We start from the raw sequence: 21,771 nt of genomic DNA on the forward strand, positions 1-21,771 counted from the left end.
AAGAGAAAGTGTTCACTATACCTTTTCTTTCCATTAGCAAACAACTCTGGTATGATTTGGAAGGCAAAGGGGATACAAAAGACCCAGCAGGTGAGAGCCTTCTACCCTCTCAGATTCTGAACCCAGGTTCAGGATCTTATAAAAGTTTATTGATGAATCAAAAGCAAGTTTTCCCACTTCCTCAGTAAAGAAAATATTTCAGGGGAGGGGGTTACCTCATTACTTGTCAACAAAAGACAATGGCTGGTGCCCTTCTGTTTCCTCCTGCTTGGAGCAGAGAGCAGCTCCCTGGGAAGCTAAGACTACCCTCACCTTGCTTCATCTGCAAAGAAAGAGCCCCCTCACAAGCTCTTGTTCACAGGCCACAGTCCCAGCACTACTAACAGTGTGATCAGGCCTTTGGGATTTTCTCTGGAGTCTCAGCCAAATTTTTATGCAAGAGGCTTACCCCTCTCAAGTCCCTTACTTCAAATCACATCACTTACAAAAGAGAAAATACCTTTTAGATGTAGCTTATGATGCCTGTACATGAACCCTGCAGATTAGCCACCAGACACACAATTATATAATTAAACCAGAGTATTTTCAAATCCAGCTGTTAAAAAACATTATTTTGAAGGTTTGAGGCTTTTGCTACTAGTAAATAAAAGTGGGGGGAGGAGAAGGAGGAACTTCTCATTTTTAACTAGTGCATTTTTTTTAATGGGTGAGGGGAAAAGAAATTTAAACACCTCATTTTCATAAAGGGTCTCACCGATTTGGTGATGGTCACAGCAGGTGGCCCAGAGCTGGAGGCGCAGAAGGTTGTCAGACTCCACAAAACGTCCCGGCACAGAAATATTCCTGTTTCCCTCCTGTGTGGATGAGCACCATTCCTGCCCTGCACTGCTGTCTCAAGACTCCCCCTCTCCCCTTCCTTAAAGCTGTCTAGGGAGTGTCTGGATGGTATTTGCTGAAACAGGCAGTAGAGATGCTTCAGTCCTACAGCTCAGGTTTCTCTTCCCTGTCCAAAGGTAGGTAGAGGAATTCAATTAACTCCCTGGCAGATACAGACACTTCCCAGTGGGATCTTTCACATGGAGGCAACCTTTGTTTGTTTTCTTCATACCAGTTAGCCTTAATCCCAAAATCACCAGGGTCCATTTCAAGTAAATCCAGAAAGGAAAGCAGGATGAAACTGAAGAAGAGGAATTGCCATGAGAAGCAGACTCAAAGCCTTACCTACTGCATGGGAGGGCTTCAAAGCAGTAAGGTGAAAGGTGTGACACTTCTGCTGTGTAATTTCCTCATACCGCAGGGACTGAAGAGCTTCCTCTCTCCCTCCCCCCAGCCACTCACTCACTCACTGGCCCAGAAACCCCAGTGAACAAGCCCAAAAGGCATTACAGAACAGATGGGTCTGTGGAATCCACCCAGGTAATGAAAGCTTCGCGCTACCCTCCAACTGTTGTGAGCATTACTGTGTGCAAAGCACTTAGTACAACACATCACAGTAATTCCCGAATTAAACCATTCAAATTCTTAAAAAGCAACCTGCAACCCAGCATTTTCTGCTTTCAAACCCAAGGGGCTGCACTTCTATTACTGTTAAACTTCTACAGTGCAATGTAAAGTATACTTACCATAATTTTGCATCTGAAAGGGGAAGAAAACAAGAAAACACATACTTTAATGGAAAAACATCTCTACTGGAGATGCCAAACTAAAAATACACATTGTGCATCAAACACTGGCACATATTCTTAGGTGACTTTTGTATAATAGCTTTTGTACTTTAGTACACAAATTTAAGTGGGAAAATACTCTGGAATATTAAATATAAACCCCAAAACACTGAGGAAGTATTTGTTTGGACTGTTAAGTGTCATGGAATAATTTAATGATAAAGGCTATGCTTTATTTTGAGAGTTAGGCTGAGATGCAGTAAGGGAGCTGTGAGAGGTAAGAATGCAGCCTTTGTTTAGTAGTGCAGATGAGCCAAAGTACAAAAACTTCAGTAAGAGGTGCAAGCCAGTTTCCATTACACTGAAACTCCTGTATTAGAAGGAACCTTATTTTATGCACTAGACATGACTATTTCCATCCTGCTCTCACAGCTAACACAGTAGGGAAAAGGCAGGAAAGGCGGGGAGTTGGAAGGGTATGTTCTTGCCTATATGAGGAACAGACCTGGTCTAACGAGCAGGCAAAATGAATTTTTTAACTTACTGAAGTTAGACCAATGCTGACTGCATAAATGCTCACCTTTATGTGTATTTTACCAAACCTCTCTCAATTAGCTTTACTTTCAGCAAGCTTTACTTTCAGATCATCTGGGACTGCTGAAATAAGCAGAGGTTCATGAATTCAAAACATGTTAAGATACTGAAGGAGAGTAACATCTTTGAATAGGGGTTTTTGGAGGACATAATTTGCAAGAAAAGTATCTGAAGAGCAAAGCCATTTGGTTTAAGCTGGTGTGCCGAAAGAAATAATGGACAGAAAACATGTTTGTGAAGGATAGTTTAATAACATCCAAAAGGGCTACTCCAGAGATAAAAAAATAACACCTTTGTTTTCCAATATCCAATCCATTTGAACACTACCATTCCTTTCAGCAAATTACAGCTTCCATTACAGAGCTGTAAGTGACCAGCTCTCCAGTAAATGGTATTATTTACTTTTTTGGTTTTTATATTTGACAAAGATTAGGGACAGAACAGAAAAAATCTGAACCAAGAAGGGAACCAGCAAGACAATGCATGAAATTGCAGGCAAGTGAAACAACTCCAAACAAAGAATTTCTAAACTAAGTATCACTCTCTTCCAGAAGAAGAAACCACATAAACAAGTAAAACAAATTTATACTTTATTAATGTTGACTTTTATTCAGAAACTTACTGCATACACATTTCCAGAGTCACTTAAGCAGCATATTGAGTGAACTGCAAAAATTTACTGTAGCCTTTTTATCCTTCTAGGTTTGCTACTGAGGTCTATCACTTTTTCTTTTTTACTTCTCTCAGTATGCTTCCAAATTATTAAGGAGAGTTTTCTAACAAACAATGACTGTAAACATCATAAAACCTGCATGCCATTTTCCCTTTGAAGTTATTAACTTGGCCTTTTTTCTGCAATGAAGTAATGACTTATTTTTTACAACCTGACAATCATGTTCTACACATGGACGGTACCTATGACTAACTCAGGCAATAATCGTTTAGATGGATAAAGCATTCATTTATGATGCTTTCAATTCAAATGAACAAAACCACAGAAAACGTGGGAACAATTCACTGCATAGTCCTCATTAGCAAGCAAGAGGCTAGGAAATTATTAACAGTGATATACAGCACTGGAAATTTAGGAACTAACAGATAGGTTAGGTGACAATTAAAAAAGTACTTATTTCCATAGTTTTTTCTGCTATTAGTAATGTCTCATTTTGTCAGCACTAAGCAATTAATACAATCTCTTCAAAATAAACACACAGATTAATTTCTGAATATAAAATGCCTGAACACATGGAGTAGTATTTTTACAGCTTCTGCAGAGAAAATACATTTATCAGAATTTCCACCGTGCTATTGTCCCAGGAAATTTGATACAGATTTTTAAATCTTTTCTTAATGAGATGAAGAACTTCAGAAGTATCCCAATTTGAACATGCTAATCATATTGTGCAGGAAGGGAGATGGAGAGGTGATAACTGGGAGTCAGAATAAAGACAGAGTACATACATTTAACTATGTTAAATGCATTTAACATAGTTTTTTTCTTCACAGCAGAAGACACCTTTTTGTGGGAAGGGCAATGCAAATGACAGTCAAATAAACTTAATCCAGGCATTACTCTGCTGCACAAATCAAGGATTTAATAGCCCTGGAACAAAACCACCCAGCCCTGCTTCACCCCTGCCAGGATTACACCACCACAAGAAGGAGTGAGCAGGCAGACTCTCCTTTCCTCATCTTCAAATTTATTACCAAATTAAGATCTGCAATTTACTACTACTCAGTGCTTTCAACTGAAGGATTAATTAGTAAAAGATATTGGAAAATGCAATAAAAAAGTCTGTCATTAACCAGACAAAGTGCTGGAAGTTTGGTGGATCACCACCAAAGGTCAGCATTTATGACCAGTCACTGTATAACAGTACCAATTATTACTTGTCTTTATTGCCCAGCAGGGAGAACTGTTCCCCAGTACCAGTCAGTGCTGCCTTCCCAGCCGTGCAGAGCAGGCTACCCAGCCTCACTCACTGCACAGGACACACACACAGCTGACAGGACAGCAGTCCCAGTGGTTTCCAAATAAAGGACGAGAGAAGGAAAAGAGAGATGGACAGAACAGGAGGTAATTTCCATCTTGAAATAAAGATTATCTTGCCTTGTAATTAAATGTTATGTTGCAATTTGATTAATTCTATTTTTCAGGAAATAAACTGATTCTTCATCCACTGTATTATCTAGACAGGAAATGTTATCAGACACAGACAAAGCTATTAGTCTGGTATTACTCAAAACATTTGCCAGTCTGTGCCATATAGCTAAACCTGTGAGAAATAACTGTCAAATTTCTACTTTTTAACCTTAAAAAAAATTCTCATTCAAGAAGCCAGTTCTTGTTCATAACATGCTTTTATACCACTTAGTGTTAAAAGCATATCTATTAAACACTTGTTATTCTATGAGTGATTTTAAATCAGGAACATTTTTAATCTGGAAATCCAACAGCATTTGTCCAAGTGCTTTACCCTGTAAGAAAAAAGAAACAAACCAATATTTTATTTTACTATCTAAACATACTATCTTTTAAAAGTTGTTTTTTTCCTAATGGTTTCATATGAGTGTTTTTCCTATAATCAGGCTGAGAATTCATTCTAAGTTTCTTGAGTTTTCAAGCATCCAAATTTGAATAGACTGAACAGTTTCTTCCATTTATTTGCTACCTACTGCTAAAATCAATTAATTTGGGGTTCAATTCTATCTATTCATACATAGCATCACCTCACTTTGTGAGCAGTCTTCTTGACTATGCTGAGATTATACACACATGAGCATTTCTGAGCCTATGAGACAGCTATGTAAACCATAGCATTGCTCAGGATCTCATCTTCAGGTTTAGATATTTTAAATATTTAATACTCAGATTGTACATTTGCAAAACAAATTCTTACTTTCAGATTCACATGGAATCATCAATACAAAATACCTCATATCCATCTGCTTTTCATGTTTATACACATTATTTATCAGTATTTTAACTATACAAGGGATAGGCTAAATGAGTTGTCCTACAGCATGGTTCCTGTACATACTTGGAAACAATCAGAACTGTCTAGTAAATCTGCATTTTTCAAAATGAGAAATAAGTTTCTGATATTAAATTCTGCAATTAGTTTATGATAAACTAATTTTGCTGGTGCATTAAAAAACTTGTGGTCTTTAAATCAGTATTGCTCTTTATGATGTGCTATCTTATTACGGCACATCTTTTTCACCAAATATTCCAAATCTACTTTCCTATGTTGTTTTCAAACCTTACAAAATTAAATAAATAGTATCTATTAGCAGGAAATTAAAAGGAAGTAGAATCAAACCCAAACCTCACAGTTCCAGCACAAAAGCTGGTTATGAAGACACACATAAAAGATGACTTAAAGATGACATTAAAATGATGGCTTTGATACATGCCTGAGGGTCACTTCTTAGGGATGCTATACCACCACCACCAAGAGAATTCTTCAGAACAAAATTTAATCCATGGATTCCTGGTAACTCATATCTGTAAAATAAAAACTGCACATTATTTGTCAGCAGATTTTGGAAGAAACACATGTAGAGAACAAAAAAAAAAAAAACAGCATACAAAATTTTCATGCTTCTGATCACATCCCACTGCTGAGTCAAAGTCCAAAAAGTAACAAGATTAACACAAGGCCTTACTTGCCTTCTTGTTCCTTTCTCTTACTCCAAATTACTAGCCCTTAATAGTTTTAAAGCTGGACCATAAGGTAATCATTCTCCTCTATTCAAAAATCACCAATTTCTAATAGGGTTGTTCCTAGAGTTCTTTCTTTCTGTGAGTTAAAGTTGGTATCTGAAAGCCAGAGGTTGAAGATCCAATGTGAACTTGGATAACACAAGGGGCAAAAGAAAATATTTGTATTAGCTCCTAGTTCTGATACTGAAAGGTACAATCACTTAATTCCTGGAACTCACTTTTGCTAACAAATGCTGCCAGCTAATTGCAAAGACACCCTCTTCGTTACTGAGAAACCTCTGTGAGTCACTACATCAGCTCTTACGACAAACAGATAACTTTATGGCAAATTCAAATCAGAGCTTTCCTGGAGCCATGCACTTTGTTCAGATAAAACTTTATTTTAGTGTGACAGACCTATGTTTCTGTTCCATCGCCACTGTAAGCATTTTTCCATCCTTGCTTTTGACTGGTGCAGTTCCAATTTGGAAACTTCCGTAGCAGTTTGGCAAATGGCTCTGTGGTTTCCTATTGTTTCAAATTCCATAAATAGGTCTACAGTATATTTCCATTTGCCTCTCCTTGCAGTGTTTTGCCATCTTCTTTCTATTGTTGGTTTTCTTTGGTTTTGCTTTCCTTCAATATTTTCTTCATCCAAGTCCCTGATAGCTTTGCTTTAATTCCATAGGAAAGAATTTAAATCAGAACATCAACAAGCCATGAGGAATTAACAAAGATGATATCCAATTTAAATCCTGCTTCCTCCAACATCACTTACTTTGCTTTAGTCACCTACCCGATCTTCATTTGTTTGGGACAGATTCTTTATATCTTTCCCCTAAAAGAGGTGCAATTTCTTGCAGTGCTCTTACACTGCTGCTTTTATCACTTTGAGGTTTATCTCTTTCAGCTCCTTTTGAGCACTGTGAAAACCATGGCTGTTGCTGGGGCTCACAGCCCTGTCTGCCCTTTTATCTTGGGCATATGACCTAAACCTCTCATGGAAAGAGATGATTCTGCTGAGCAGCCTGGCCATCACTTCAGTTCTTGTTTGTAGAAAGCAAGAAGTCATCGGAGTGTCCATGTCTGTCTCCCAGGCAAAAAGTTTCAATGAGTTCCTTCAACTTTGTCATTACCCCACTCTTCTTTAGTGTTAGTATTATTAGTTATTATTAAGAAAAAAAAATTGGTGTTGGTGTTCTGTTACCCTTTCTCAAAAGCTAGTTGACAGGCACCATTATCATGCTTAAAGACAAATCCACTGGGAAGGCAGGAAAGTAGATTAATCTATCAGTGCTCATTTAGACAACAAGAATATGAAGAATAAAGCAATTCTACAAGAAGTTACCTACCTAATTTACTAAATTTAATACCATAATCAACTATATGGCACAACCCCATCAAATTTTCTGAAAAACTAAATAAAAATTTCCAATCACCACATACCACAAAAGCCAGAGATCTACCAAAGTAAAGCACTACACTATGAATTTTACTCTGAAAAGCTGGCAAAGATTTCCAGGCAGCAAAGAATTTCACAACTGGAAGAGGTCTTCTCAAGAACTAGACTGATGGAATTTTGATTCCTAATAGCTCATTTCTCAAGTGTCATGAAAATCAATCAGGAAAAACAAATCAAGAGAGAAAGTTCAGAGCATATAAATGCAGATACATGTAAGTGGAAGAATTTCATTTCACTTTCTGCAGTAGTTTTGGCAGAGGAAATATGCAATACAAGCAACAAATCTTAATTTGGAACACTATTACATGGCATATTCATTCTATTTACTTTAAGAAACTATTTACAGTAGAGTAATGTAGCTAAAATGAGAATTACAAAATAATATATGATGGCCAACATCTTCACTATTTTAAGGCTTGTCTGTAGCATATGAGCATTTAAAATATTTCCACAAAGACTATAAACTTGCACAATAAAAGGAAGAAAAACCACTATAACAATTATAATAGTCTTAAGTAGCAACAATACATTGACCAAAATGCTGGCAGGCATTTACTCAGCATAATTAAACAATTTAAGCTTAATTATCTGAGATCTAAAGGAAAAAAAAATCTAATTGTACAACTTAATTAAATGTTTTAAGAGCTGCTTTTAAAAACACAGAAAACAAATAAACCTTTCAAAGAATACTGTATCTGTGACAAAAACCAGTAAGACAAGGAGTATTCACTGTTCTAGCGGAATTCCTATGCTTAGGCACAACGGAGTGCCTGATTAACTACTTTCTTTAAAGTGCTGTCCATAGAATTCAGAGAAGTAAGGTCTTCTGGTCAATCTCCCATTAAAAAGCATGGAAATAATAATGATATAAAATTATTTAATCCATTTAAATCAAGGAAAAGACATTATTCTTTTCATCACCAGAAAGCAGGTACCAAGTCCATAGGCTTAAAGAAGTGTTTGCATATGAGAGATACTGTAGAGAAATACTTATTTTTCCTAACAAATGTATGTAAGAAAAAGCAGGATCAGCATCCACATTTCTTGTTCTTCAGCTCCTGGTGAAAACATCGCATAGGAAGAAATCAGCTGTCAATTTATAGTATTTCTGAGCATTGAAATGTTTTCAAAACATTACATATAACATATTTCAGAAGATGAAAATAGAAAAATCTTACAGGATAGTTTTACTCTCCTTCTTAAATTACTGACCTAGTACCACTGCATAGAAAGTTTCTCGTTCTGTACCTTAAGATACTTGGATCTGTTAAGAATGTACAGCAGCACTCTACTGTGGGAAGCAATCACCTGAGGATTGAAAAACCATTTTTTTCTATTATTTTACCTGCAGATCTGGAAATTCATGAGCTTTCAGTGTCCTCTACCAAAATAATCCCATTTTTTCTCTGTTTAGTACACCTATTTAATACCTCTAGTGAGAAAGCATGAAAGGCAGCTGGTTAATAGACTGTTCTGTAGTGAGTAAGAGCCATGGTTGGTATGTTTATAGTAGCAAAGCTAATACATAGTTTTTAACTACTCACTATTTAAATAAAAGAAATGAAGGAAAATCAGACAGTGAGACAACTCTTTTTTAATGACAGTTAAAACTAAAAAATAAACAAGTAATTAAAAAAGAAACTACACAATCTGAAGCACATGAGCATAATCCTTATAATCCTAAATATTTCCACAAAAGGTTTTATTCTTTTTCCCCAGTAGCTTTCCAATTTACTCACAGAGCTCCATTATCACATCATTAAAGGAAGCCAAAACCACAACCAGATAATCTAATTAATCAAATTAATTTGGCTACATCCAAAGAGAGAAAATTTCTACTTCTATTTATGAACATAAACAGCATTAAGGAATGACAATGAATCCACTTCTACTATCATTAGGAGGAATGACATTGTTTATTTCTTCTTGTCTCTGCTCTGCTTCCAAGGAAATTAAATTACAATTCTTAGTATCACAATTTATTAGATACATAGATTTGTTAGCACTTATGAAACAGTGGGTGAGATCTGCACTGAGCTGCTTATGAAGACAAAACCAGCACTTACAATTCAAAGATCAGGGGTTAATATAACTCCAAGCTCTCTCTGAGCTTTGAGCTGTACCTTTCTGATTCAAGCTTTCTGAACAAACAAAAAGACAGGCAACAGTTTATCCACTACCCATGGAAATACATAAAGGATTTTAGCAAAATCTCCTTATATGCAACAGAACTGACTTTGTATCAAAACATGTTTTAGAAGACTGAATCTTTAGTGGCAGTATTCAGCTTTTACTTGTTTTCAAAGAGATAAAAAAATTTAAAATCTGTTGACTATTCTACTGGACATCCTCAGGAGAGCGAGCTTCATTACCTCACGCTACAGCAAGAGCAGTCTATGTTTCATTCAGTCCCCAGGAAGGGCCCTGAGCATCAGTCAGAACACAAAAATAAGAATGTTATCTGCTGGCAGAGAATATTCTTTAGTAGGTGACTATCACATAAGTGTCCTGTTTAGGATGTATTCTCTTTCAGATTTTAAGAGAAATTAGCTATGTTTTTTCTTTAAATTCTGGCATGGTATAGATGGCACAAAAGTGGGTGAGAGTGAAGTACTAGAAGGAATATATTAAAATGCTTTGCAGAAACAGGGACAGTATGAGGCCCATTTCTGATGGATCATCAGGTAAATTTGGGCTCCAGACCACAGTGGCTGTGTGAATGTCTTTCAGGGAGTGTTTTACAGATTTCTAACTCTCAGTTCAGCACTGCCTCACAGGCTTGGGAAGCTTCAGTTTTTAAGGCTCCTGCAGTTCCCAAATGGTGCAAAACCAGTGGAAAGATAAATTTCTCAAAGGGCATTGGAAGCTATTTCTAGTTGGTAAAAACATTCTGTACTGGCACAAAACAAAGGAACAGCCCCAACACTACTATGCTAATTCTGAGAATTTAAATGCCTTCACTAAACGGATTCATGGCCTTTGTCCAGCTTCGAGAGAGGCCCAACTTCATGCTCTCACAGTGACTATGCTCATGTTGTTATTTAAAAAGGCAAAGGAAGATACATTAAAAAACCCAAAGAGAATACATATAAACTCACAATATTTATATTAACATATTTTAAGATAACCTCTGATACCATCATGTATCTACCATACAACTGTGGGATGCACAGCGAGCTACTCACCTTGTTACTAGTTCTTCTTCTGGTTTCTCATGCTCTAAAAGGTGTTGAAAGTAATTCTGCAGGGCTTGAGCAGTTAAAGTTTTCTTTAAGTATGGATAGTAGAGGGGATGCCGTGCTATTACACCTGTTAGGCATTAAGTGGCATTAGATGAAATAGGAACTGTTAAAACCAATTTGTATTTATCCTTTCAAAACCAATTTGAGGTCCTCCGCTTAACTGAAACTGTACATATGGATCCCCTTTAATGAGCTCCTGAATAAAAAACACAACAGTATGACAGCTCTCCCTCTGTCAGTAGAGATGTAGCATGGAGCATGACACCAAAGAATGCTAAGTTACCACTAAGTGATCACTGGATTTTTTTCTGCTGCAAACAGTCCCTGCCACTGAAAAGACACCTAAAGAACAACAACATCACAACAAACAACCCACAGGCAATTCTCTTCCCTTAAATGGTTTGCAAGACTTAGATATTTAAGTAATCACAATTAACCACAACAAGGAATGATCAGTGACCAAAGGTTTGGTCCGTGCCCCACCTCTTGCATGGGATTCTGACATAAGTATGACAAATCGCAATTACATTTTTACTTCTGTAAACATGCTTTATAAGCTTCAGCTAATTTTATGCTGAAGCTGAGGTTCCAGAGCAGGATCAGGAAAACAGCTTTGTATCACTGGGACCTTTCTAGCTGGACTTAAATTAGAGGTTAAGTTTGTTGTTGTTAGTGTTGTTCCTTAGAAAAGCTGCAGTGTCCTTGTATCTAAAGCAGTCTATTACATATACTTCATTCATGACTTGGCAATGCTACACTGCGACAGTGATCAATCATGGAGAAAGAAAAAGAAAAAATAGGAAAAAGAAAAAAAAAATCAACACTGTTTCATTCTTCAACCCAAAAAAACTAGTTTCACAAACAAGGACAAGAAAACTATATTCCTGAATACAAATGAACAAAATTCATCAGTTTTAGCATGACAGCTAATAGCAAATCAAATCCCAAACGCACCTTTAATTCATACTGAGCTTTGAACACCACACGCTCTCATCTTCCAACAAGTAAGAGAGCCAATTGTTGCATGCAGAAGTAAGGAATAGAAGGAATTATTAAACAATGCAAGAAGCAGCACAATCAATGCAAAGAGACTGCACACTGAAATATACCATTTGCATTAGCAATATAATAAAAACATTCTTGTATGCATGAGAACAACTTTAGTGTTTCCTACTAATGTCAATGTTTTAGCCATAGACATGTTACAAAATTAATATATGAAAATATTATACATGATCAGACAATCAAGAAATTATATGATCTAACATCCACACATGAAGGACTAGCAAGTGATGTGTAAAAGAAACTTTAAAAAGGCATTTCTTAACTTCTGGGAGCTCAACTTTCCAACCCAAAACAAAAACCTTTCTTTTTAGTATGACATGCTAGTATTTTTTCTTAGTACCTCAGATTACAACAGCTGCTAATCAGACTACAGAGATTTCATCAGTAAATCCATATTCAATACACATTCTCATTTGTTTCAGCACAATTATAAAAAAGGTCAGGTGATGTTTAAACAAATTAAGACTAGCACTTGATATGTAACTTTTATGTGAAAATGTTTCATCACTTCAGAAAGCAAAAGAAAGAAAAATACCTATGTTTGCAGAATTGCCTTTATCTCCACTTCTAGTATAGGCAAGATCTTCTAAGCGGTAAGTGTGTGGACCACTTGGCAGATCTGTACAACAAAAAAATCAATTCATTTTAATGGTGCTACAAATAATTGCACATTTTGAAGGAGTAACCGTCAGTTTAGGTGCATGTTTTTTGCATTGTTTGCAGTACTCTGAAAACATTTCCAGTCCTTCTTCTCACAGGAGCACCTAGAGAAAAAAAGGCAAGACTGAGGGGCCAACATTAGGAAGTTGATCCCTCCTGCTCCATCTCCCAAATCCCTTTTACTTTTTTACAGCCAAATGCATCCCCTTTTCCATGACCCTTCAATATGACTTCCATCTTGGCCTTAGCAATGCAGGACCTCTGAAAGAGGGACAGCAGCTGCTTGTCTTTTCTTGGCTAGCCAGTAGCTTTTGTCCCCTTAAGACACAGATCCCTGCCTCCAGTGCAGGCGGAAAACACCTGCAGTTGCTCCTGTCCTGACTGAACAGACATTACAGAATTATCTGCTAATACCTGTAGAAAAGAGTAACAAATTCCTTTTCAAGACAATGCATCTCTCATTTGCATTTGCAATATACAGCTTCTAACCCACCTGTATAGAAGAAACCTAAGATTTCTTTTTCAAGTTACTACTTTTGTAAATATCTTTCTAAGAAAATGTATGCTTTCTAGGAAGCCAGTCTCAATTGTCAATGTCTGAGTATTGGATGTTCAAAGAACATGGAGGGTGTTGCACTTCACTGAATGAAGTTGATACGAAATAAATTATTCATCTATGCATCAAAAAGCAAACCCAGTCCTGTCCAAATCCAGCATTTAATATTGTGGGATTCTCACAGTATATACCCGAGGTTTCATGGTTGTTACACAGCACAGACCTCCTGCAATTGTTGATTATGTGTAGTAGGCTGTCACCATCTCCCTCCTGTTCTCTAAAGTGAGAGATGAAGCACCCACTTTGCTAATGAGTTTGAGCTATTCATTGATCACAGCATAACACTGCAACTTGAAACATGGGCTATATGCAAGCTTTAGGCAGCAAGAATCGAGTAATTTTCAGTCAGTTCTGCTTCTGATCCAACTTTCCTACGGCCGTATGAACTCTCCTTGACTTTTCAACCTCACCATCAAATAACAGACTGACCTCCACTCCTGACTCGCAGTAAACTTCTCATCCCTCAGTCCTTCTCTCCTCTGTCCCCTTCCTGTGTTTTTTTCCATCCTTCTGGACACAAGTAGCAGTTCTCCCCCTCTCTCTGCTCCTTAGAGACCCGTAGGGGGAATATGCAGGGCAGGGAAGTAACAGCCTTCCTGCTTTGTGGCAGCTTTGGTGCAACTGCTGCTGATGGCAGCCAGAAGCAGCAAGTCACAAACGTCCTGAATTTAAAGGCATTGATACAAGGTCTTGTAAATCAATTATGCTGGACTAACTTCATGTTGCAAGGCACAATGCAATGTGAAAATACATCAGTCTGTCCCTTTTGTACTATATTGCTTCTGCTGAGAATACCAACCTATTTGGGTTGATTTTTTTTTTCCTTTTTAAATTTTGATTTAATTTTAGGCAGTAAGAGACCCAGTATTAAAGATCTTATGCTCCAAATGCTGGTCTGAGGGATCACTTAGAGCTTAGTGCACCTACCATGCAGGCACGAGTAGGTATGTACTCTGTGAACTGCATCAGGTGATCAGGTAAACCCAGCCCTAGCCTAATCATCCTAACCTTCAACTGCTTCCTGCCCACAGGAAATTGCTAACAAAGACTGAACCAGGTGAGCCAGGCTGACCTGGGTAAGAGAGAAACTATGTCCAAGTCCTACTGGCTGCAATTTTCACTGACCCTGTCTGTGGCAGTGGCAGCTGCACAGATCCCCCAAATCCATTTGGGTATGGGGTAGGAGATATACTGGATAACAAAAATGGCTCAGTAGGGCATGACACATAATTTGTACAGTGTATCTGTGTTTGGTTGAAGGAGATCAGTCAACACCCACAGGAGGAGCTCTGCTGGCACATGTGAGTGGCAACAACAAGAAAAACATAATGAAGAACTAGGGGCTCACCACAGCAACCTCTTCTACTGGCACACTTGCATCACAAAATCTTCCCACAATCTGCCCAACAACTTATCACCACTGAACTGCTTTAATTAAGACCTAGAGTTTTATAATATATATTGGGTCCCGTGAAAGGTGAGCTGAAAGAGTGATTACAGTCCAGTCTGGCACATCAGCTCCTCAGTGGTAAAACTCACAGTAACATGAAATTTGAAGAAGTTAAAGCATACAGTGAGAAAGAGGAACACAACATGCTTGTTTTGAGCTTGAAGCTCACAATTTTTTCCACATTCACTCACTAGCAGAAATGTACCTTGAAATGTGGCAGAAAATATTTAAGGGTGTATTTATTTAATTGAGGAATATTTTTTGTGATTAAACATCTCCACTGAGAGTGGATCTGAAAATTCACCTAAAGCTCATTGCTCATTTTGGACAAGACTACCACACTTCCTACACTAGAGAAATCACATTAATTTTAATAATTTCATTCAATATACCATTCAAGACAAAATGTGGTGCTTTATCACAGGCTGAAATTTGACAATATCTAAATTGCATAAGCTACAGAAATCTTTTCTCCATCAGATGTTTTACACAGTCAGTCTCTGACAATCTCCCTTTAAACAAAACCAGTTTAAGTCAGTGTTTCTGGTATTCTCATTTATTATTACCCTAATTGATTTATCTTTCATGATCTGTTTATCAGGAAATTGTTTTCATTTAATAAACATCTTAAACAAATCTACAAGAGAATTCCCTTCAAAGCTAGGGAAAATGGTAAATACAAATTCCACCCTCTCAGAAGCACATCTAGCACATATTTTAAATCCATTTTCACATATTTCTCTTATCTATTCAATGACAACTAACAGTCCCTCACCCTTGAGATAACCATGAAACTAAGAAAAATACTTTCCTCTCTAAATGCTTACAGAAAATGCTTTAGCAGAGGCTATTCCTTTTACAGTCTAACCCATTTGTCTTTCTCATCCATGCTGTCCTACATTAAGCCACAAAAGTAGGTAAGTATTTAGTCACATGCAGAAACCATTTATATTTACAACCAAGGGCAAAAGTTTAGAGATGCTTCTCAGGGAAAACAACCAGAGAAATTCTGCTGTCTCTCAAAAGTGGAATTTTGCCTGAAAAAAGGCCTGAAGAATTCAGTAGCTAACTGCGGGTGTCAGGCACCTCTGAAAGTTTTCTCAAGTTATAAGAAGACAGTAGGGAATCCAACAGCTTTTTGTTTCTCCCATATTTAGCACTGTAGTCACCCTGAAAAAAACCCCAAACCCAGGACTTTTGCTAACCCTTTCATTAAGCCAAACAATTACTTCCTATTCCTTAACTTGCCCAGTCTGATGGTGCAAATACCACTCTGCCCTCCTGAGAACTCCCAGGGAGCTGAGAGATGCTGCTAAGACATCAGATTTCCAATAGATATAAGAGCTGAAACCTACTTAAGACTTTAAATTGTTTCCACACAGCACAAATCATTCTATTGAAGAGATCTTTGAATAGATGGGGAAAATAAACACATGCATGGCAATCAGGCATCCACTATCAGTCGCTTTCAAATGGCAATAAACACAAAGTCATGTACATATTTCAAAATTTCTCTATGTGATACAAACATTCGTTACTAACTCATATTGATTGTTACACTGTTCTACTGCTAGCTTTGAGAAAACACTGCTCACCTTTATCTGGAATCCAGAGTAAACCTTAACGTATAAATGCCTTAATAGCATTAATTTTTTTAAGTATACACAGACTTTAATACCTGAATTACTCTTTCACCATCAGTATTATTTTCAGAAAATTTTCCAACTTGTAATTTTTAGGCAGAGTCATCTGACTGAGATTTTCAAATACCTAGCCACAGCTTTGAACTAATTCTCCCAGTTCTCTGGTAAGCAAAAATAAGATAATGAAGACTGTTTGGACCAAAAGGGAATGATGGAGCATGCTATACTTTAAGAAATACTGTAAATAGTTCAGCCATTAGCAATAACAAAAATTTTCAGATGTCCAGCGCTTTCAATAATTGCTTGTATGAGCAACTCTGATTTAACATTTCCTTTTCATTGCAGACATCCTGATCTGCTCCATTCAGCTCACTGGTTAGCCCTTCTCAAGGTTTTTTTTCTTCTCAGAGAATTTGGTTAGACAAATCTAGCAGCAGCACAGCAACTACACAATCACACTGGATTATTACCCCAGTATAGTTTCTTTTAAAGTCAACAGTTCCAGGCTGATCCCATTCTTGTTGATTTTGTCAAAGCTGCCATATGGAACAGGAGCGAATTTTAATTACCTAAGTCCTGTGAGTCCATAAATCATTCTGTTCATTTGTCCTCTATTCTGAACACTATTTTGATGTAAGATAAACCCAACTATTCACAGGACTCACAAAAGCTAACATTACAGTATACTTTGAAATCACATTTCAATTTCAAGCCAGCTTTACATGATCTTCGGTTGTGTTTAAGGCTTAGAGGTTTTTAATAAAATGTACTTCCCTACTTCTTATAGTCTCAAATACTACACGACACTTCCAAGAAAACAGTTTACATTTGCAACAGCCATAAAAATGTATCACATAAGGAGGCAAAATGTATTTCAGAGACAAAATCCAACACCATTTACAAGGATGAAGATAGCAGATGATAAATTCACAAGTACATAGATGAACATACCTTTCAATTCACTGCTAATCTTAGGTGGATCAAATGAAACCACCTCATCTGATGTAAACGTGAGATCCTCCTCAAATATCTCAACATGCTGCCCATTTAAAAATAGGTTGATCTGTACAAAGAACACATTTTCAAACAGTCAAATCAGAAATCTATTACAATGTGAATAAATAAAGCACATTCCTAATTAAGTACTGATCTAGTAGACTTCCAGTAATAGCTTTACATATAAGGCTCTGTTGCTCCCTTTTAAAAGGTCACAATACAATAATGATTCATTATAAACCTAAAAGAAATCTTTGTTTAGGGAAAAAATGGTATAAAAAACCCCAAAGGAATTCTTTGTCCAGCTTGGTATTTTTTAAAGGAAGACAAATCTCCATCTCACTCTATATACGGCAACATTGCATGTCACAACTCTTGACAGCTGAATCCCAAAACTTGAACATTTCCACCTTTTCCATGATGCAACCCTCTTCTTAATATTGCTGTCTGTATTATAGACAAACTTCTCACTGCATTCTGTGTTTATCTTCAAATATATTTTGTGAAAGCTGCTAAAAAAATACATCAATACAGGAATTTTGGGCTTGCTTGTTGCTCAGTAGCAACACTTAGTAGACTCTAAGTCAAGGACTTTCCAGTTTCCCATGCTCTGCCAGCAAGCAGGTGCACAGAGAGCTGGGAGGGACCACGGCCAGGACAGCTGACCTGAACTGGCCAGAGGATATTCCACACCAAAGGGCATCATGCCCTTTACATAAACGGGGAGAGTGGGGAGTTGGCTGGGAGCTACCGATCGCTGCTGGGGGATAGGCTGGACATTGGTCAGTGGGTGGAGGGACACTCTACAGGTGTGTCCCTTTCTTGGGTTTTATTCCCCTCTTACTTTTTTGTCACATCCCTTTTTTAATAATACAAACAACTACTACTTTGTTTTAATTATTAAACTGTTCCTATCCCAACTTGTGTAGCTTAATTTTTACCATTTTTCCAATTCTTCTCCCTATTACACTGGGGAGGGGGGAGGTGAGAGAGTGGCTGAGTGGCACTTAATTGCCAGCTGGAAATAAACCCCGACAGACCTTTTTCACGCCCAGCACAGGGGTTAATGGGTTGAGATAACAATAGATCTGAGTAGACTATATTAGAACAAATTTCTTACAAGCATTTGTTGCATTAGTTTAATAGCAACTGGCCACAATGACTTATTCGCTCACCAAGTCGATGTGTTTGTTCCTTAAGTTCAATTAGGTACCGCCTTACTTGCAGTATGTGTTCTCTGTTACAATGTTTATCACCCATGGAAACTGGGCTGAGGTTATCAAGCTGTACTTTGTAACACTGGCTAATGATATGATATAATTGCTGGTTGTGAAACTAATCTGGTATTTGCACTCAGCATTGCTGTCATCCCTGTACTTGGGAGTCATCTAGCAACAACCATTGATAATTACACCTTTTACCTTTTCTCTTTGGAAACTCAGACCATGAAGGGGACACACTTCCCTTCCTCTTCCCCTTATCCTCCAGCCTAATTACAATAGATTTTGAGAATTTTAAATATCCTGGGATGTTCAAAGTAGCATGTTCCTATCATTATGTCTCCACAGAATCAATTAGATTGGGAAAGATCTCTGAGATCATAGAGTCCAACCTATGATCCAACACCACCATGTCAACTTGACCTAAGTGCCACATTAAGTCTTTCCTAAACATCTCCAGGTATGGTGACTCCACCTCCTCTGAGGCAGCTGTAGTGTGTGATAAGGTCTGCCCTGAACCTCCTATTCCCCAGGCTAAACAACCACCGCTCCCTCAGCTGCTCCTTGTGAGACTTGTGCTCCAGATCCTTCACTAGCTTTGCCAGCTTCTTTCGATGTGCTCCTGCACCTCAAAGTCCCTCCTAAGTTGAGGGGCCCAGAACTGGACACATGACTCAAGATGTGGCCTCACCGGTGCTGAGCACAGGGGGACAATCACTGCCCTGCTCCTGCTGGCCACACTATTGCTGACACAGGCCAGGATGGCATTGGCCTTCCTGGCCACCTGGGCACACTGTTGGCTCATGTCTTGTGAATGTGTTCCAGGTCTTGTTTAAAGTTTAAACAGATATTTAAGACCATTTCTCAGAGATCAGCTCTGCAGAGAAAGACTTGGGGGTGATGGCTGATGGAAAACTCAACCTGACAGTGTACATTCACAGCCCAGAAAGTCAACCCAATACTGAGCTGCATCAAAAGGAGTGTGGCCAGTCAGCTGCAGGAGGTGATTCTCCCCCTCTATTCTGTTCTTGTGACACCCCACCTGGAGGATTGTGTACAGTGCTGGTGTCCCCAAAATACGAAGGACACAGATCTGCTGGAGCAAGTCCAGAGGAGACCATGAAGTTCATAAAAGGACTGGAGCAGCTTCCCTACAAAGACAGACTGAGGGAGCCTGGAGAAGAGAAGGTTGTGTGGAGATCTCACAGCAGCTCACCAGGATCTGAAGGGGCCTACATGGAAGCTGGAGAGCAGCTCTTTGTCAAGAGCAGTAGTCAAGAGACAGGACAAAGGTAATGTGTACAAATTGAAAAAGGGGAAATTTAGTTTAGATATTAGGAGGAAATTTTTCACTCTGAGGGTGGTGAAACATTGGAACAATCTGCCCAGGGAAGTTAAGGATGTTCTATCCCTGAGGTATTCAAAGCCAGGTTGGTTAAGGCCTTGAACAACCTGGTATCCCCGCCCATGACAGTGAAGGTTGGGATCAGATGATCTGAAAAAAAGCATCTCTTCAAGGAAAATGCTGTATGCCACCCAGATAAGAGCACCACAATACAGGGAAGAATTCAGTTCTTGAAAGAAGAAGAATTAGCCATGCTAGTAATGATTTATTGTGACCTAACTAATGTGCAATTAGTCAGGTCAGATCCAGATGAAACCCAATTCCAGTGACCCACAGGGCAGCAATTTGTGTGCAGCACATCATCACTGTATCCCAAGTGACTGGCAGCAATGACCTGAGAAAGACAGAGGCACCAGCCATGGATCAAGTGGCTCAACACCTCCAACAAGATAGGGAAAAAGTCTTGCTCCCTGATATATATATATGGAGCAGTACCTCAGCTTTTAACAGTAATCATCCTTCTGATCAAGAGGAAGGATGTAGAAAGTACACACACAGCAGGCTACCCTTCAGTTTTACCTGTGGGACCACAGATAGGACATGAAGAAGTGGGATAGAAGTGAATAATGGCATTCATTACATCTGCATTGGAGGACTCCCAGTATGAAAGATTCAGACACAGTCAGGTTAAACTTCCAGAACAAAACAATATAAATGAACTTAGCTGCAGCAGCTATTAGTGCTCAGTTGACAGAAAATGCAAAATAACTCTACTCAGCACTCTTTCTTAAGATTGACCTTAAAGAATAACTAATAACAACTTGCCTTTAGTAGGTTTGCTGCAATTTCTCCCTATGTAAAAGTTTTAGGTTACCTTCAAAGCACACATGGAAAACAACTACTATTTGAACTGGTGAACTGAAATCACTGATGATCTATGATAAAATCAGTACAATTGCATAAAAGCAGTGGAAACAACAAACAAGACATTGAATCCAAACTGACATCCAGTAAGAAAGCTGTTACCTAACAAAAAAGAAAAGAACCCACTGTGGCAATGTTAACATAACTCATAATCCGCTTATGGAATTTTTTTTTGTTTTAGGTCAAATGCTGATCTAAACAAACTAGACTCTTTGTAACTGAACTTCTAATTTAGAAAATCAGTTAATTCATGCCATACTCACTCTGTAATCTCTTACTGAGCAATATTTTTTAAAATTCAGCTAGAATTTTGAATCAAGGACTTGAATCACACCCCGTTTTTACCCTCAATATTACTGCAGGACAACAGCGATAGGACACACTGCATTTTGCTGACAGCATAGCAGTGCCTCTACCAGATTAGTTACACAGAGCAAGGACTTTGATATTCTGTATTGAGAAGAGTAAATGAGACACTTTCCTTGTTAAATTAGGTTACTGTTTAATCTCAACAGCATTTTACCAAGTCTGGAACACAGTGCTAATTAAGTTAGTTAATACTGAATTTGAACAAGACATTGGTAGACTAAACTTCTATAAAGATAATAATGTCACACTAAACTTGGCAAAGACAAGCCATTTGTATAAGGCAACACATAAGTGATGATGAAAGTAAGTAATTCAACTTTAAACAACAAGAAAGGTGGGAGTTTCTTTGATGTTATTCCACTGTGAAGAGTTTGTAATTAACTTAGATTTAATAACTAAATTGCATCCTCTGTATAAAGCTGTGAAATGAAAATATTTTCCTTTAATGAAGAATACTACTTAAAGAATAGGGCTGGTTGTGCTAAGTACTGTATGAATGTTTCTGATCATGTTGTTTTGTTTGCTCCCCCCTGCTCACTTTTTCACTTGCTGCCTGTGCTTCCAAAGCTTCCCAGAGCCACCCTAAGCAGAAGCCTGCTGACCAACCTGTAACCTGTTAGGTCACAATACCTGTGGCCTAGCATAGACCAACATTCCAGCCTTGGGCCACTTTCTTGACAGAGGATGGGTGAGAAGGCTTTTACTGAGTATTAGGATGGCTTGGCATGAGAGGGATGCAGTAGGTACAAGCTACTTGAAAAAGAAAGGCATATATCCAGTTTTGTCTGCAGTTTCCAAATGCTAAATTCCATACC

The 21,771-nt window shown here is 38.0% G+C and overlaps 1 protein-coding gene across 3 annotated transcripts in view; it reads right to left on the reverse strand.

The window, feature by feature from the left end:
* Positions 1-2,812: 2,812 nt before the first annotated feature.
* Positions 2,813-21,771, reverse strand: part of LOC135446667 (uncharacterized) — a 57,458-nt gene continuing 38,499 nt past the window's right edge. For 2 of the 3 annotated variants that reach the window (XM_064710806.1, XM_064710805.1), the window contains exons 16-20: positions 17,054-17,165; positions 12,269-12,352; positions 10,612-10,735; positions 5,676-5,766; positions 2,813-4,736 (exon numbers count right to left, since the gene is read on the reverse strand). In XM_064710806.1, coding sequence (XP_064566876.1) covers positions 4,662-4,736; positions 5,676-5,766; positions 10,612-10,735; positions 12,269-12,352; positions 17,054-17,165 — 486 coding nt within the window. In that variant the 3' untranslated portion in view covers positions 2,813-4,661. Of the gene's footprint in view, positions 4,737-5,675; positions 5,767-10,611; positions 10,736-11,622; positions 11,663-12,268; positions 12,353-17,053; positions 17,166-21,771 lie in introns of those variants that run through there. The other variant, XM_064710807.1, reaches the window with a different exon arrangement.

Source organism: Zonotrichia leucophrys, chromosome 4, assembly GCF_028769735.1.
Source record: "Zonotrichia leucophrys gambelii isolate GWCS_2022_RI chromosome 4, RI_Zleu_2.0, whole genome shotgun sequence".
NCBI lineage: Eukaryota > Metazoa > Chordata > Aves > Passeriformes > Passerellidae > Zonotrichia > Zonotrichia leucophrys.